The sequence below is a fragment of the Meleagris gallopavo genome, chromosome 6, assembly GCF_000146605.3.
Source record: "Meleagris gallopavo isolate NT-WF06-2002-E0010 breed Aviagen turkey brand Nicholas breeding stock chromosome 6, Turkey_5.1, whole genome shotgun sequence".
NCBI lineage: Eukaryota > Metazoa > Chordata > Aves > Galliformes > Phasianidae > Meleagris > Meleagris gallopavo.
Window position 1 is genome coordinate 39097875 of NC_015016.2, and position 19215 is coordinate 39117089.

Consider the following 19215-nt stretch of genomic DNA (forward strand, 5'->3'; position numbering starts at 1 on the left):
CCATTATGACCACTTGGATGTTTCTGCAAGAACTGTGGCTTTCTGAATTCTGTTAGGAATGACAAGCCCTGAAAACCTCTCAACAGAAACACAGCAGCCTGTTTTCATTTGATGTACAAGCTGTGAAACTGTATGGAATTCAAAGGATTTTTGTCTATAGAAGCGGAGTTTATTCCTGCAGAGCTGTCACAAGAGAAGACAGCCTGGGTGGACTTCAGACCTTTCCTTCACTGAGGAGATCTCAGCAAAATAAATACTTCCAATGCTGTGTTATCAGTAACAAGAAGGGCAGTGACTGGCTGATGTCAATCTGTTGTAGTGTTTCATGTTAAAAAAGTGCTTGCAACTGAAAGAGAGACGCAAGTCAGGCTAAGACAATGTATTGCTTAGATTATTACAAAGTACAATAATTAACATGGGCCTTGACATTTCAAAGGTAGGTCAGCAAGGATCTTGCATTTCTGTAAAATGTAGCCAAATATGAGTCACCTTTTCTTCTGACCGAACACAAAATAAGACTTGCCAGCATTAAACTAAAGCGATTGTTGAGCTCTTCTTTAGTCTGGACAGGAATTTCGTTTATCTAGTATTCGTATGCTTTCACCATATTTTTTTCTTAGTCTTTCTTCCTCCATGGACACTAAAATATGTTTTTAAAGCAGAAGTGTTGTTTTTTTTTCTTTAAGTAAAACAAATAAACGAGCCTTATTTTGAGTAGTTTGTAGCTGAATTTACATTTGATTTTGTTGTTGTGTGCATCATGGCCAGTATGGAATTAAACTATCAAAGTCATTCTACACTCTCTCTAATTGACTGAAAGCTTTGTCATACTGTTCCATATGACTCAAGCAAGCTCTTGGCTTCATTTGAGAGCACTCTTCCAGGCTGCTGCTTTTGGGTACTGTAGGCGAATGGCACCCTTAGTATTTGGGGTTCCTGAGAGTAATCTCGGTATCTTGCTCCATCTCTTCCCCACCACCATTCTTTATCTTTGGACAGCTGATTCTTGGGCAGGGAAATCAATCCCCCGCTGCCAGTGGTCATCTGCAACGCATGAGGGATCGTGAAACGTTTTTCTACAAAAGCAGTGGCTTTTCTCCCTCTAGTGGCAGTGGACAAAATTGATGGATATTGCTTCATGTATTGTGCGGGAGCTCAAAAAACCCAATTAAAGAGATTATTTAAATGCAGTGCAAACACTTATTTCATGTAGTTTTAGCAAGAAGAAAAAAAATCATTCTGCATCCGTCAAATATAGGGCAAATAAATCTTCCTGTTATGACAACTGACTGTCCTGGCCATATTTTACAGGAACAATAGAGAAGGAATACCCTTTTTTCTCCTTCTTTTTTTCTCTTTCATTATCTTTTCACCCTATCTCCCTTCTGGGATAGTTTGATTCAGGGTATCCGATCCTCCATTTTGGTGTGTGAGAAGTGTTTGTGCTCTCCTTGCTTGCTGACTCCCTGGTTGGTTTTTTTTGCAGGCTGAGAGTAGCCTAGGGAAGAAAAGGCTGAGGGTGAGACATTCCTAGGCTGCTGAGGTAGCTCCTAGATTGTGATTTAAGAGTGAAATAAAGATGTGCAGTAATATAGAGTGGTTTCTCTTTGTTCTGGTAGTAAATCTGCTTTCTTAGGAAGGAGATGCAAGATGTCTTGCTTTCTGTTTGCTGGAGCCTGTCCATGTTTAGGTGCCTTGAGTATGGGAGAAAACTGTTTCTGCAAATGCACATCTCTCCTTCTCCCATCATTTCCATCTCAGCCAGCAGCAATGCTGCATAAATCCTACAATACTTAGGCATATGGCTAACCGAAATGGTCTGGGAAAGCATCTCTAGGATAAATACAAAAAGCTTCAGGCAAGCATGCCACATAGTTTTTACTTCATGAAATGAGACAGGCCTTGGGTTTTTCTCCCTACCAGTTCTGCCACAGCGAGCCTTCTTTTTGCTTTGAAAGGGATGCACATGCTGTTTTAACTGTGTTACTGTGTTAACCAGACAGGATGAACACTGCAGATTTTGCAACACTAGCATCACTGGAACAGAGTCACAGAAACATCCTGGGCTTTTAAAATATGGTTTGCAAGTACAAATTCAGTTCTGCAGTTTTCAGGCTGCTCCTGAAAGCGAAACCGGATACACAGATTGAAGCTCACTCTTATTTCGTACTTGCTTGCTTGTACCAGCAACATGAGACAAGATGCATCTCATCTGCTAGGCTACAAAGCCTCTGTTTTTCACATCTCTATGTGGTCTGATACTTTTGACGTTCTTAGCACTGCAGATAAATTATGGCACTTATTTAAGAGTTTGAATATGCAATTAAGCATCTAATTTTAAACTTGCACGCTCAATAATATTGGACTTTGCTACAGAGTTATTTCCTTTTTATGGTATCTGCCAACTGCTGAAGTATCCATTAGTATATTTGACATATTAATGCAGTAATGGAGATACCTGGGCAACTGGTAGCCAAATAATCACAAAAGAGACATCCAAGGTGAAATCATAGACTGCAATGAACAAGGGAAAACTGTTTGCCTTTATGATTTACTGATGAGTAAAATCCATATCTCCTACCCAACCTGAAATATCAGACCCAGTTGCAGAAGCCCCGATAGCCTCATAAGCCAGCAACCCCTGCCATCAGCTGCCACATGCATTGTTTTCTTCTCTCTTCTTGATGTTTGTTCTTCCTTTTCTCAAAGTCTTTTTGACAGCATCACAGTATGCTCCTATAACTCTAGATAAGCATATTCTGACCGATCAGTAAATGAAACACTTGGCTATTAGCAATCCACTGTAGCCTTATGAGATCCGGGCCTTTCCCAGTTACTGAATGGAGCTCTCCTTGACTTCTGGCCAATCTGTAGTCATGAAGCTAGTTGTGTACACACTGAGTAGCTGTGAGCATTCCCCAGGTACTGCAGCTGCTGATCTCTGCTTTACAGTGTTGCCTACCTGTCACTCATTTGCCACGTTCTGTGCACTAGGAGCTGATTGAGATGCCATTTGGATGTAGCCATAGCCCTTATTCCCAGCAGGGAGGCTCGTTACTAAATCAGCAGAAGTAGTATTCTCGGTTCCATCAGATGCACGAGTGTCATCCACTTTGTACTGATCTGTTCAACAGCAAACATGTAATGTAAGGGACAATCAAAACACTAGGAGACAGGCTTTTACACCACAGAAGCCATATCAGTATTTAATATGCTGAAAAGACAAGCTAATAATTAAAGACTTGTCTAGCTGTCTCTGTTCCTTTGACACCTTAGGATTTTGTAGGTACTGTCGGCCTGCGTGAACTTTAAATCAATTTATTGCATGTGTTTACATCAGCAATAAAACTGTTTGCCATATCATTTAACTACACAGAGAGTGAATTGTTGACCATGAGCTGGTCTGACCTTTTCAGATCTAATCAAGAAATCTGAAATATTATTTCAGCCTGTCAGCTCCAGTAATATGCGGTAAGAGTATCTGGATCTAACTGAAAATGTCAGGGGCACTCTAATATGCAACCCATCAAAGTTACGATGCATATGAACCAAGAACTGATAAAGAATATAAATCTGAGAAACCCGTGGTGCATTGCAGTTGCTTAGACAAATTGGTCTGCCACTGATGCAGGTGAGCTACAAACACACATTAAAAGCAGTTCTTTGAGATACAAGCAAGGTGTATGGCCATTTAAATATTAAAATGTTCTTGAAAGACAGAGTAATCACAGGTTAGAATTTTACTGGAAGAAAGTTAACTGAGAAAACTACCACTACTGTGGTCCATGTCTGAATAGTTGCACTGTGCAGTTGTGTAGGTTTAGTGGTCTCGTGTAACTTTGGAATTTTCTTTTTTAATAACTTGCTGTTTGCAAAGTTTTTACCATTTTCACAAATAATCGTTGCATAAGCTGAGGTGTTCTGACCAATCTCATTTGTACTGAAGTTAGTTATCTGTTATACTGTTCTACTGAAGTTATCTGGCTGTTTTTAAAAGCTCACTCAGAACCAACACTGTTGTTCTTAGGTGTTTAATGACATTACATTTCTCTGTTTTCTTTGTCTCCCAAGTTTCCTTTGATGGTGTTGTACCGGCAACTCAGAGAGAGGATAAATCTGTCTTTAATAGCTGTTTATTAAGCATGAGATCAATTATTCATTGATATAATTTATGGATGATGAATTTAAATTTGGGTTAATGAGCATGGGCACAACAGGAAGCATCTTCTTATTGCAAGAAAAGGGCATTTTGTGAGCTAAATGGGCTATCAAGATTGTATAATCTGAAAGCAGTTGCTGCACTAAAATTGAGTTGATTTTTAATCTAATCATGTGTAGTTTGTGTAATTTAAGGCATTATTAACCGAATTGCTGCTATTAGTGAAATGTGGTTGGAATGGAACTAGAATTAGAGCGAACTGTCAGAAGCATTGCTGAGCCGGGAACTTTGTATTTTAGACTATCCTGTTAATGCCAGCAGAACTGTTCTTGTGAGGCAATGCTGCCCTCACCTGGTATCTGCCACGAATTGGGAATTGTTAGCCCAGCCCAAGCCAGCTCTAACACATCAAATCATGGAATCATAGAATCATTAACACTGGAAAATTTCTCCAAGATCATCCAGTCCAACCATCCATCTACCACCAACACTATCCACCAAACCACGTCCCTCAGTGCCACATCCACGTGGTTCTTGAGCACCTCCAGGGACGGTGACTGCACCACCTCCCTGGGCAGCCTGTGCCACTGCATCACTGCTCTTTCTCAGAAGAAATTCTTCCTAACATCTAACCTGAACCTCCTCTGATGTTATTCCTTCTCATCCTATCGCTGTTACCTGGGAACAGGGGGCCGATCTCCACCTCACCACAGCCTCCTTTCAGGCAGCTGTAGAGAGCGATCAGGTCTCCCCTGAGCCTCCTCTTATCCAGACTGAACAATCCCAGCTCTCTCAGTCACTCCCCATAAAACTTGTACTCCAGGTATTGCTAAGCTGGAAAAAAATGGTGAAAGAAATGCTTAAAATACCATTTCGTGCTTTTTCTATTAAAAAGACAAAAAAAAATTGTGAAGTTTTGTGGTTCTTTTAGGAGTACATGGTGTAGAAGTGGATGACAATAGGAATATTATATGGGAATATACTGTGAATGCCCAAGACAACAAATTGAAGGTTGATTTTTGTTTGTCTGGCAGTCTGGAAGATGAACTGAAGACAAAGTAAATAGGTATCAGCTGCTAAAAGTTAGCGGGACAGACTGTAGTAAACTATTGTTTAACAGGATAGTTTTATCTTGTGTGTAATGTTTAGAAATGTATCGTTATGAATACATGCAGAATTCTGCAATTGCAGAGTAAATGCTATCATGGCCAACAAGTTGCATGGGAATGGGGCCAGCACTGATGCAGATGGAGCTATGGCAGAACTGCCCTCCCACGGGCTACAAGGATATCACTTTGGCTCAGGAAGGCTCTCCACGACAGGTTCCTGAAAGCCTGGGAGACAGACCATGGAAATACTACTGCTGTGTCATCTATTCTTACCTATTTTTTCAGGCATCTGTTATTAACCATTGCCAGAGACAAGATATTGACATAGAAAGTTTCCTAGTCTGTTTTGCTATGGATGTTGTCTGTTTAGTAAGTGCTGTTTTTTTTAATTTTGTCTTTCTCCCACTTATCTCTGCTAGGCAATTTCACCGTAGTCCAGTTAGCAAAAAGAGGTGAGCCTTATTTCAAACAAAAGGATTTTAATTCCCAAAACAGATTCCAGTAAAATGCTTTTAAATATATAAATATATGAAAGGTTCAAAATAAAAATTTATTTAATATTTCATAATCTCTGGAGACCTTGTAAAACACACAGCTTTTCTCCCCTTGGCAAATCTCTTTGTCATCCATTTGGCTTCTGATTTGTTTGCATCTCCCTTAATGCACTGGAGATCAGCTAACCCTAGAGAAAACAGAAAATTGCATGTTAAAATCCCCAGCTGATGTATTTTGAATCAGACGTGAACAGATTGCCAGGTTCAGGATCAAGAGGAAAGGTTCTTTTCCCCATACTGATGGATTAGGATTTCTGCTTCTTATGGCCAGTCACTTAGGAAATACTTCAAGAACTGTGGCATGCAATAATATACCCTACCTGGTCCAACAGTGCATTACAGTGGTGGCTGTTGATATTGTACTGCTACCTCTATTATAAGGTCCTGACACTTGTTTTACATCTGTAGTGCTTGACACTCCACAGAGCTTCTGTTTTTCGGACCATTTTGATCTAGACCCCAACTGCTTGGTTACCCATGATTGTAGCAGGTGGGACCTGAAGGTCCCGGCAGTCCTTCACAGGCTTCTTGCTGACTGCAGAATAATGCATGTAGGCTAGTAGGCTAGAATTCAAACACGATTATTTATGATGTTTTCCCAGTTTGTTTTTTAAATATTATTTAAAATGAGCAATACTTTTGAGATCTAGCTGTAAAATCACCACAGGTATGGTCTCATAATAGAGAAAGGTGGGCTAAATCAAGACTAAGACGCATCGTTCTGCCCTTGTTTTTGCAACCTCCTGCTGCAGCAAACCCAGTTTTATTTGTTCTTCCTTTTTGTTAGATTAGTATTGCGTATAGTTTTGTTAGATTACTACTGTATATAGTTAGATCAGTATAGCACCCCAGCTCGGCTCATGAGATGATTACGTGGTTGGCAGCAGTGGTGTTCTTTGACCTAGAACAAATGTAAGAAGTCTAAGACTGTGTAACTGATTTCTTTCTTCTCCATAATTTTGCAGATATTAGGGCTGCTGGTGTGGACTCTGATCGCTGGAACAGAATACTTTCTATATCCAGCCTTTGGCTGGGTGATGTTTGTAGCTGTGTTTTACTGGGTCCTCACTGTCTTCTTTCTGATCATCTACATGACCATGACCTACACCAGGATCCCCCAGGTGCCATGGACCACAGTGGTAAATATATCTGCTCATTGTTGTTTTGGATTTGCTGGGTTGTGAAGAGAATAAAATACTGATGCATTCTACAGCTGCAGTTACCCAGTTGTACTGGTGCTTTTTGCAGTTTTTTCCCCTAATTTCTGTCTCTGCATTCCTGTAGTGTTTAACCTTCCTACTACTCAGACACTACTACCCTTTTAAAATACTTTTCTTGTGATGTTTCACTGTTTTGTTCATCCATCGATTTAGTGACTTGATTTTTAATAATGCGTGTATGACTCATATTTATGCACAGTGGCCCATTTTTCACCCTTTAGTGATTACATCCCATGAAAAATGAATCTGTCACTGCGTCTGAGCTAACAGACCTACTTGTATGGCTTAAACATTGGGAATCCCTACAGGAATCAACACCGTGAGTTGGAAATGGTACCATGGATCTTAAAGCATGAGTCTTCCTCTGCTAAATGAAAATAAAATGTTGCTCAGAGAGGTAGCAGCAGTCTCACTAGCCATGTACAGCCTAGAGTGAAAATGGTGCTGCAAATTATTAGTGTTATACGTATGTAAAATACCTGCCATGTAATCCTTTGCTTTTAGCTCAAGACTAAATGAAAATTAGGTAAACAACTAATGTAATTAGAGAAAAAATTCACAGGTATTTGAAATTCAGGTCTAAGTTTTGTGGTTTAAAGAAATCCTGCTAGTTATACAAGTCAGCGTTATATTTTTGCATGATTTTCATAATATGCTGATTCTCAGGAGAATAGATTCTAAATGTTGTTGTCATGTAAGCCAACTGGCTACTTGTGATCCATACAGGAATTAACATAAATTTGGTTTTGCATTTGTTTGATACAGTGAAATACTGCTTTTCTCTCTTTTTCTACTAGCTAAGGGTTATTAGTGAGAATTCTGCTATTTTTATGATAAAATATATTTGACTTCTGTGTTGCAAACAGTGTATGTGACTAAAATTGAATATACTTTTCACCTTCCCTTTTGTTGCTGTAATAAATAGCTAGCTATAGCAATTACTAATAACAGCAACAAGGATTATGTTCAGATAGCTTCTCTGCTTTCAAGTTTCACGACCAGCAATTACCTTTAAGGCTATAACAACGCTATAGAAATGTTGGACTATTTCAATTACAGCAGTAATGTGTCTGGGTATGGTAAGAAGTGTGTGGTGTTGTTTTTTTTCCCCAATTCCATTAAATGTAAGTAAAGTACATTCAAAAGGAAAACATCTTTGTATCCGTTTTGTTACAATTTTAGTTATTACCCTTCTTTTATCAGTTTAACACTATTACCAGGCAACAGCTGCAAGTAAATGAGTTGCCCCTGATTTGTGTGGCAGACAAGCTGCAGTTCTTGATTAATTTCTGCTTGAAACAGTATATTTCTTGCTCTGAGTTCCAAATGTATTGTAGATAAGATCACCCAAATGTAGGTCCAAAAGGTACTCTCCCTCTGTGGTACAAGATAATTTGAAGAGAAAATGCAAAACAAACTAAATTGCATTTCAGCTTCTTTTGCCCTGAGGTATTAAAAGAGCTATTGGGAGCAGCCTGTTAATTGAACCTCTGCCACTCGTGGCTGGCCAAGGTGTTCAGAGAGATGTTTTTAATGTTTTCATTGAGGAGGGCATGACATACACCTTTTGAATGACACACCTTTTGAGAGAGTTTACAGCCACCTTCCCCCCGTTTTCCAAAGTATCAGTCTTTGCTAATTATTGCTCTGCCTCCTTAGGCAACAGTTAGCTAAAACTGTGCCTATTGTATGCAGTATCCAAAATTACATCTGGACTTCTCGTCATAAACTGGGTTTTTGCAGGTTAAGCACATTACCAAACTGCTTAAGATGCAGTTACTTTACAGCAAATTAACCCAAAGGATGTGCTTCAGAAGTGACTCTCCTTAATAGGGCCAATTCTTTGCTAAAACAATCAATGGAAGCTTTTAAAATTGGGTAGATTTGAATTTAAGAAGCAGATGGTAATTTAGCATGAACCATTTGGTTTGAGTAATATATTGGCAGTAAACGGCCCAATCAGCTTGCATTGCATTCCATCTTCCCTAGCAGTGTTATTTCCCAAAGCAACACTTCTAAAAAATTATGTGCTTTTTTTTCTACATGACAAGATATCGCAGGGATTTGTAGCTTTCCAAGGTAATTGAGTCTTTTTGGAACGGGAAATTTAAAAATAACAACAACAAATATTTTAGGCAATCAAGTTTGAAGTTGGAAAATCATTGCAGTGCATTGCAGAAGTTGTGCTTTCCAGTTTTTGGCACCCTATCCTAAAATTGAGTGTTTGATATTTTATTACTGTGATGCCTAGATAGAAGAGCTGAGATTTGTACAAGGAGATACTATGTTTTATTAGATGAGCTGCTACAGGCGAGACACAAGCCACTCACTAGTGTGCGAATAAAACCTCAAGTCCCCAGTGCTGGGCTTCAGCCGAGTGCTGAGGCACTGCCCTGTGTTCTCTGCAGAAATGTAGGTAGGTGGATCTTTTCCAAGTGTCCTGAAGCTGCAAAGACTTAGAACCACAGGAGAATGTGAATTCTCTTCAGCTTGCATGAATTTGGTCAGACTTCTCATAAACTGAGTGGTTAACAGACGACAGCACAGCATGCTGCTCTCTGGAAGGGCTCATAGCCTAGAAAGCAAGTTTCTGGGGAACGGCTTCCCTTCAGGAAGGTTTGAACCCTGTCTGTCATTAGAATGTGGGGCAGTGGGCCAGGCTCCACCGAGTCTGAATTAAGGTCTTTCTGAATCAAAGGAGAAGGAGTGAGGAGCTCCCATACCAATCACTCCAATCTGCTGATCTGTGCTTTGGTGCACTAAGGGAGTTGCTGAGACAGACACGGGTGCCTTCTGAATTTCTCTCCTTTTTTTTAGATCGTGACAGAGTTCATGATTGGTGAATTCAGTCATGAACAATTGATGTACATCTCCAGCATCTACTGGGTTACACCATGGACATTAATAAGTTGAAGCTGCACCAGTCTGCATCATTTAGAGACAACTGAGACAATAGAGTTAAGGCTTATGATACGTGTGTGATTGCTGTGAGGTGCAAACACAGAGCCAGAAGCTGAAGGGAGGGGACCATGTACAACATTAGGGCTTTGTCTAAATTCACAGTTACTAATTCCTGTGATTGTAACTAGGTACAAAGAGCATCATGGGTGTTCCACTGACATCTGAACTCCAAGTGTATTTTATGGCCAAATTCATATGCCTTAGACAAGCAGCAGGGGGAGTTTTAGGGGATTTCTCTTTTTTTTTAAACATGAATGAATTTCCTATAGCCGTGAGCAAGCAATGAGTAATTAATGTCAAAGTATTAAAGTTACTTACTTAAAGAAAAATAAACGCATACCTTTTTGTTTGCCTTTTCTCAGATGTTCGCCCTCCTGTTGTCTCTCACATGCAAAACCAGAATAAACTGTGCTTGATTATTCTCTGTAGTTTTATGTAAGATTAAGATCATCTGCTTTGCTTCATTCATAGTAATGAGCATAGATTCCCTGAGATGTTAACTCTTCTCCTGGGAAGAAAAAATGCAGTGTCTGCCACAGATGGGTCTTTCAGTGACCCATGTAGTCCATTCAGAGTGTTCTCCTCCTTGGTTTTATGTTGTGGTTTGTTTGCTTTTTCTTCTCTCAGAAACAGGCAGAAGGGAAAATTACCGAATGATGAAAGAATGCTCACCAAAAAATTGTACCCGCTTTATTTCCTTCAAAAACGAAGACAAAGTTTTGGAAGCTCCATAAATATTGCATAAATATTGGGTTGGGTTTTGTTTGTTTGTTTCTTTGTCTTTCATGTAGTCTCATTCTTTCTGCCTAATATTTAGATTGTGATAAGCAATCTATGTACCTGTTTTCAATTTTGGAAAATCAGAGTACCTGGCTTTAAATTAAGCTTTTCAGTATGTATTTTGATGGAAAGAGCAATTGGTCCAAAATGTGCTCTAATGTTCATGAATATTAAAAATAAGCAATTAAATTCTAATCTTACAGAGAGAAAGTTAAAAGGAGGTAAAATCATTGAGAATCACATTTTGTGTGTACATTGGATGTGCACATTATGTTTCAGAGGAGATTTTTGTAATGTTGGAACAGAAAATGGTAACAAATGTTTTTGCATATGAATTGCTAATTTTATTTTATTTTTCAACAGGGTCTGTGTTTTAATGGGAGTGCCTTCATTTTGTACCTCATTGCCGCCATTGTAGATGCATCTTCAGTCACCAAAGAACTGGACAGTCACAATTACAACAGTTGGGCAGCTTCTTCAGTGAGTTCATTTTTTGTTTCAGTCACAGTTATATGTCTAACAAAGTGATACCAAACAACGCCTCTCTGGATGTGAGGGTTGAAATGCACACATTCTGGATTTCAAAAAGCTGCAGATTGCAGTAGGGACTCACACAAAATCTATTGATAACTGTAATTTAGTTTACAGGTTTTGAAAGCAACTAGGAATTCAACCAGGAGATGACAGTCACATCTGCAAAGACTGTCATGGTTTTAAGATCAGACTGTTCCCCCCTCCCTGCCTCCATTCATTACTAGCTTTCTAGTAGAGGTTATGGCCTCTACCTCAGAGTGAATAAATTGGCTGAACACAAAGTTACTTCAGTGCACTCACACAACTTCCAAAGCAGCTTAAACTAACCCAGCTGACCTTGCACTGATGTGGTTAAAGTGCATTTAACTTTTGTTGGCTGAGCCATGCACAGAACACTGTGGGAAGGCCCTGAAACGGTGCCACCATTTCTACAGTGACTTCCAAGCTCACCTTTTGATAATCTTGGGCAACACTTGAAAAATCACGTAACTTCCAACTGTTTTTGACATTACTGACTTTCTGCTTAGATTTGGAAATCCAAAGCATTCAAAGTGGGTAAAAAAAAAACATTTTTTTTTTTAATTTTATAAGGATCAGATTAGGTGAAGATATTCTCTAGCTAAGTTAAAGGAGCTGCAGAAGAAATTTGCACATTTTGGTAACAGCAGTCAAATTCAATTCTACTGGAGTAACTCTGAATTACAGCTACTTTGCTGATGGTTAATGCATATGCAGTTATCCTTTCTGGACTATTCACAAATTCTGTCTTCTGCCTGAAGCTTATTTTATACAGTGATGAACACAGAGACCTGAACACCTGCTCTGTTTTTATCTTGGGAATGATGTAACTACGTCCCTGTCACTTCAGTGGTGTTCAGGATCTTCACCTTTTGGCAGTTTGTAATTATTGATCTGCTTCTCAGCCAGAGGTGTTGACAGGAGCTTGCTTGCTGCTAGATAATCTTCCATGCTGATTCATGCTTTATGCAAAATGCATCAATGCTCATGGGATATTTGGAATCTCTTCTAATAACCCCTAATAATGTTCATCTAATGCACTGTCTAAATAAACTATTAAATGTAGTTTAATAGTGCTCTCTGTACACATTAAGTGTTTTGTGGATATATGTTTGTGAGAATTTAGCAAATCATCCATCTCCAGTACTTGTTCTCTACTGGGAAGATTCTGGATGGTGCTTCTAGTTTCTAAGAAATAACATTAGTTTGGTAAAAAAAATGTTAGGATTTTCTATTGTTACCAGTTTTTATATCATCATCTGCAAGTTTTGGTGCCACAGATTAAATTTACATGAGATAAGGCTTACCCAAAATCTTTGGAAGGCTCAGATTTACTGCCTTGTGTATATGCCTAGTAGCGCCTTGCTCTCAGTGCCTACCTAGGCAGTGACAGAAGCAAGAAGTGTTACTAGAATCATAAAATATATTTAGACTGGAAGGGACCTCTGGAGATCATCTGGTCCAATCTCTCCTCCTCCAGCACAGGGTTAGCTTGTACCAGGTTGCTCAGGGCCTTGTCTTCTTGATTTTTGAACATTTCAGAGTGTCAACGGTTTACGGGCTGGTTCGGCCCGGTTCCGTGACTAGAAGGGCGGAGGGATCCGCGGATCCGCGCCCCCGGAAAAAAAAGAAATAAGGGACCCCGAAATAATTGAAAACAGTGGCAACAATCTGAGGTAAAACAAAGTAATTTACTAAATATGGTATCAACAGAATTTTATAAGGAGAGAGAATGTGAAATTGATGGTGGATCGGCCTTACCACAACGCTGAGATGAGAAGCGCAGGCAGAGAAGCGCAGGCGAGAAGCGCAGGCAGAGAAGCGCAAGCGAAGCAGCGCAGGCAGAGAAGCGCAAGCGAAGCAGCGCAGGCAGAGAAGAGAGCATCAGGTGACCTTGCCGGGAGTTATATCTCCTCGCTGACCGCAAAGCCCCCTGGGGAAACGTAGCTGCTCTTCTCCGCTGGACAGGCACCCGGAACTTGAGCATCAGCAGTCAAACCCCCAGTGCATTGCATGATGTTATGATGTGGAATACCGATAATGAAAAATCATGAAACCATGACACAGAGGATGGATATTCCAAAATGCTTCAAGGCCATATTGCCATATTTGATTTCTCTCACAGTGATTTTTTTCTTTGCTAATATCTAATTGAAATTTCCCTTATTGTAACTTGTTTTTGTTCCCCCTCGTCCCTACCACTGCCAACCTCCAAGAAAAGTAGTGTTTGCCCTGTTTGCAATGTCAGCTTTATTTGGTTCAGTTACCAGCACAAAACATTCTGGTCTTATCATAAGCTATTTTGAACAACATGCAGTGATTAGCAGGAACTTAACCACTGGCATTGAATTGGACTTTATCAGTATAACTGAAATAGTTCACAGCTGTTCTTTTGCTTCTGGGTGCATATGCAGTAAGGAATTCAGAAGCAACACCACTGATATTCTGTAGTTCCTAAAAATCTTCAAATATAAAATAAATCTAGCCTGCTATAGAAGGCTTCTTCTGCAGTCACTTTCTGATAACGTAGTGATATCTTAATGAGGTTGCTGCCACTCTCTGCACTGAGAAATAAATTCATTAGTAGAGGACCACTGGAATTATTGTCATTTGGGAATATGCCTGGGCCTGAATTTTGAATTTAGGTTTGCTCTAAATGACCTATCTGGATGCGCAGTGTGCCACACTGAGGCACAGGTGGCCTTTAAGCAGCTCCTGGAATGCAGCAGTACTGTGGGGGCATTAGTTCGAGCTCACAATGTCACTCGGTCTTTAAAAGCTGCAAGTATAGGGTTGGTGGGCATCCAGTCTGTAGGATCCCTTCTGAGGCAATATAATGTGGAGATAAGTGTTGAAATAGTCTATGTTTTAGCTGCTTCTAGGCCCATATTCCTACACAAAGTTTATTTAAACGAGGTTGACTGCGATGGCAACCCAAGTACAAGAAGACCAGAGACCACCATTTTAGTAATTCTGCTACTTTTATCCAAATACCATCATTAATTTTTCACATGAATGAGAACGCTCTCAAATATTTTTCTGACATATATTTTTACTCTTCTCTCCACAGTTCTTTGCCTTTGTGGTTACCTCCTGCTATGCTGGAAATACATATTTTAGCTTTATATCTTGGCGATCAAGAACTTTGCAGTAAAAATTGTGTTAAAATGAATTCTATAGAATAAAATGTCTTGAGGATTATACTCTTTTTGATGGAAGCTTGGAACAAGGATTAGGTCTTCTGGAACATTTCTGTTGTAATTGAAGAAATATATTTAAACTTAGATTAAAATGAATATTTATAATATGATATAATATTTAGTGACATCTAACACTGACTTTGTACTGTATAATAAAATTTCATACTGCTTCTTTTAAAATTAACATGGTATTTTTCTAGACATTGTATAGATGTTATAACTAAACCTTTAATAAACTTCACTCAGATTATGTGCCAGTTTTGTAAATTTAACTTTTTAAATGTCACCTGTGTACTTTTGATAACTAATGCTACAAATCAAAACTAAGATTGATGTTATATGTATACAAAGTGACCTTGTGAAAAAGAAAAATACCAAAAAGCTTTAAAGATAAATAAATGATTGACCCAGCTTTGAATGTTTTGTAAACTGGGAGTAGGGGCTTGCTTATTTTGTCTGTTTTTCAGAGGCAGATATGTACTACTAAGAACTGTGATGATTGTGTCACTTTACATATTCCAGTAGCCTATTTTAATCGTGAGGTTGGTTTTGAAACCTATTAACAACATAGACTTGAAGCTTGCTGAAGAAGTTGTATGTATGAAGCACATTATCTTAACGGGTTTCTCAAATCTGGTAGACTCCAAGGCATAATTCTAGACTACAGACCCTTAATGCTCAATGTTTAACCTACAGAGAATATCACAAAATATGTACTAAAGGTAATAATTCTTGTTTCTCTGCGGACTGAGGCTAGTTTGTTAGTTTGTAATATTGAAAATGTAGGCCTCAAAATGCTACCAAATGACATAAAGATTAAATCCATAGAAGAAATGTCAAGACCCTAGTAGTAGAAACAAAGAATTTTCTCACTTGTTCCCTTTTCACCAGCCTCATTTGTGAGTTGTTAGTTTAACAAATCAAGTTTTTAATTTGACTCATATTTAAATATCTTTTATGATATGAGTGATGCAGAAGTATGATGGAAGATTATGACTTTCAAGACAAATACCTTTGCAAATGACTTTCAAATACAAATTACCTAAGGAATCTCTTCCAGGAATTATGTAAAGAGCAAGATTGTGATTATTTTGTGATTATTTAAAGTTTTCTCATTTAAGACTGCTAGTAAATCCCTATTCTTGCACTAAGGGGATTTGGACTTTTCCAGTCTTCAAAAACTTTGTTGCACTAATATATTTGGTAGTAGAGAAATCTCACTGCTTGAAAAATCTTCTTTATATTTCCCTATGAATAAATGGTGTGTGATTCCTTACGTACACACCCTGCAGTTAGGAAGATTTATCAGCAGCCAGCTAATTCTGAATTCTGTTCTCAATCTCCCGGTTTTGTTCTTGTTAACTGTTCGAATCACAGGATTTGGGAAGTCAAGATATTATTTAAATACCTATATTTGTCTGCAAATTGCATCTGGCCTGCATAACAAAGGTCAAGCTGTCTCCTGCTTACTAATATCATCCAGTTCTGAGAATGAAGAAGGGCTACCAACTATGCATTTTATCTACACAGATAAAATGTGTCATTAAAGTCCCATATGCTCTTTTCCATTGCTGGAAAAGAATCAAAGGCATAAAAATGATACAAATGTCAACTGAGTAAATGTGACTAGGAACAGCCAAAATTAAAATCTCATGAGTGATTTTCCATCTATGAAAATGCTTGAGTAGTAAGAAAAATTCTTTCTTGAATTATATTTGATGTACATATCTAAGTTCAAAGAACATGACTGTGTTTGCATAAATGTTTCATAACTGTGATGGGCTGGTCTGACATCATAGCCCAAACAACACTTGTGGATAGAGGTAGAAAGACAGTGATGAGCTTAGAGAGAGTAACACGTTTTATCCAGTATACCTAAAACTATTGTGTAAACTGTGTGTTAGAAAACAGCCACTACATGTTAGAGTAAACCCAAGAATGAAAGACAAAAACATACAGTTGTAGGTTAGGGAATGCTTTTGGCAAAATACGTCCTCTCTGAGTCTTCAGCTCTAATTCTCAAGGGAAGATGTGCAGAATGTCTCCTAAAGACAAGTCTGGGAATTAAATTTTTAATTCTGCTGGATTTTTAAAAGTACTAGGTGGGAATTTGTTTTATCTTTGGCTTTCTTTGTTTCACAAATCATAACTTAATCTGCCTTGTTCTTAAGAAGGATAACCATCTTACTTTGTATGCTATTTCTCATCTTATTTCTCATCTCTTCTGCAGCTACCAACTGTTTTTCAAGCAATCTGAATATCTAGTTAAAGTTGGAGGGATCAGTAAAGGCTGAGAATTACTTCTGAAGGTTGCTGCTTCTATTTCAGGCCTAATGAAAGGTAAAGGCTTCCAAAAGGTTATCTGTTTGTTCCAGATGTATTAGTCTTTAATACTGACTTGCCAACTATGATCCATGTTTTCGTATGTTCTAATATTGATGAAGAAGATAACGTAGCAGTAGTTTATCATAAAGCAATTTTTAGAAGATTTTTGGCTGTAGACATTTCTTTCTGTTCATAAAATAGTAAGAAGCTTTTTTTGAGAGTACATCTGGGAACCAATGAAATCATTAGCAAAATTCTTAACACAGAGATATTGAGAAGAATTGAGGGGGAAAAAAACCCCAAAACATTAGGCAACTTGCAAAATAAAATTATTTGACATTGTAAATAACGTGTTGCAGACAGATGGTATCTCGGAAAAATCTGAGGCACTCACATAGGCATGTGAGGTGCTAGAGAGTAAGGATATTTGCTGTTAACTTTTGGCCATCAAATTTCATTAATTAAAGAGTTGTTGGTGTGTCATCGTCATTGTACATAATGCATTTACCGTGATACAAGTAAACAGCAGAATTTAGACTTGGGTTTGTGCCAGTGGTTTACAGAAGATGGCTGTGTTCTTGAGTGGAAAATACAACTATTCTACGTGCATTAATGTAAAAGCATTTCTATTGCACTGGGTTGAAATGAGAAATTCATGAGAAATTAAGAACTAAAGCAGCTGAATCAGTGGGAAAGAAAAACATATTTCTTAATGGGAAGTACTGAGATAACTAGAATCTTCCTCCATAAGGCTTACAAGAAAACCAGCTTTGAAATCTCAGTGGCTAGCATTTTACTTATGTGTGATTTGGCATGTTGTACATTTGATATCTAATAACAGGAGTTAAAATATGATGAGAGAGGCACTGCCTTTTTTTGCAGATAGTAGCTTTCCTCTGTAACAAAGAGTGCACTGCTTGGCCTTTTGCTAGATGACTGTTGGACTAGATGTTCTTAGGGGTCTTTTCCAACCTTAACAATTCTATCAGTAAGGTCAACCCACCAGAGAGACAGGATGCCATTTGGAGGAACCTAGACAGACTTGAGCAGTGGGCCCAGGGAGCTTCATGAGGTTCAACAAATGTGCAAGGTCTTGCACCTGGGTCAAGGCAACCCTCATTACCAATACAAGCTGGGGCATGAAAAGATTGAGTGCAGCCCTGGGAGTACAGGTGGATGGGAAGCTGGACCAGCAATGTGCCCTCGCAGCCCAGAGAGCCAACTGTATCCTGGGCTGCATCAAACACAGCGTGGCCAGCAGGGCAAGGGAGGTGATCCTGCCGCTCTGCTCTGTGCTGGTGAGGCCTCACCTGGAGTACTGCATCCAGATGTGGAGTCCTCAGAACAGGGGAGATATGGAGCTGTTGGAGTGCAAGGGCAACAAAAATGATCCATGGAATGGAACACCTCTCCTACGAGGACAGACTGAGAGAGCTGGGGCTGAGAAGAGAAGGCTGCGGGGAGACCTGAGAGCAGCTTTTCAGTATCTAAATGGAAGCTACAGGAAAGAAGGGGACAAGGTCTGTGGTGATAGGACAAGGGGAAGTGGCGTTAAGCTCAAAGAGGGGAGATTTAGGTTAGATGTAAAGAAAAAATCTTTTACGGTGAGGGTGGTGAGGCACTGGAACAGGTTGCCCAGTGATGTGGTGGATGAACCATTCCTGGAGACTTTCAAGGCCAGGCTGGATCCAGTCCTGGACTCCCTGATCTAGCTGTGGTGTCCCTGTTCAGGCAGGGGAGCTGGGCTAGGTGATCTTTAAAGGCCCTTTCCAGCTCTAAGGACTCTATGATTCTGTGGTTGCTTACATTCACCTACCCCATCTCACTCACGTCAATTCCTTATGCCAGATGTCATCTGATCTTACCTGTCTACACTCTTACGGCAGCCTTCGTTGTTCAGGGAGATATTCAATATTAAATATGAACAAAATATGTGTTCTAACTGCAGAACAAAACATGAGAGGATGATGTTTCAATAGGAGCAACAGATGCTAAACTCAGGGGCTGCTTTTACCCTTCTGTCAGAAAGCACAACCGCTTATTTTTAAACTTGAGGAAACGTAGAGCTTCCTTTGCCGAGCTGTATCTCTGCATGACTGAATTCCAGCTGCGGAACCGAACCGTTCCGACATCGTTACAACCCCTCCTGCTGCCGCCCACTGAAGACAACCTTTGCCTTTGGGACGCGGCAGATCGGCAGACGCGCTCTCCTACCTCCTATCAGTGCAAACACGCACACGCTGCGCAGAGCGATGCCGCAGGCCGCCACCCAGCTCCGAGCCGTCTCGCTCGAAGAACAGCGTCGACAAACTTCTGCCTCCGCTTTCCCGCCGCCCCCGGGCCCCGCCCTGCCCG

The 19215-nt window shown here is 39.5% G+C and overlaps 1 protein-coding gene across 1 annotated transcript in view; it reads left to right on the forward strand.

Annotated features, from left to right (window-relative positions):
• Positions 1 to 15495, forward strand: part of CMTM8 (CKLF like MARVEL transmembrane domain containing 8) — a gene marked incomplete at its 5' end in the record, with an annotated part of 37120 nt that extends 21625 nt beyond the window's left edge. The window contains 3 exons of the mRNA XM_003207206.4: positions 6788 to 6961; positions 11147 to 11263; positions 14406 to 15495. Coding sequence (XP_003207254.2) covers positions 6788 to 6961; positions 11147 to 11263; positions 14406 to 14489 — 375 coding nt within the window. The remainder of the gene's footprint in view (positions 1 to 6787; positions 6962 to 11146; positions 11264 to 14405) is intronic.
• Between the last annotated feature and the right edge of the window lie 3720 nt (positions 15496 to 19215).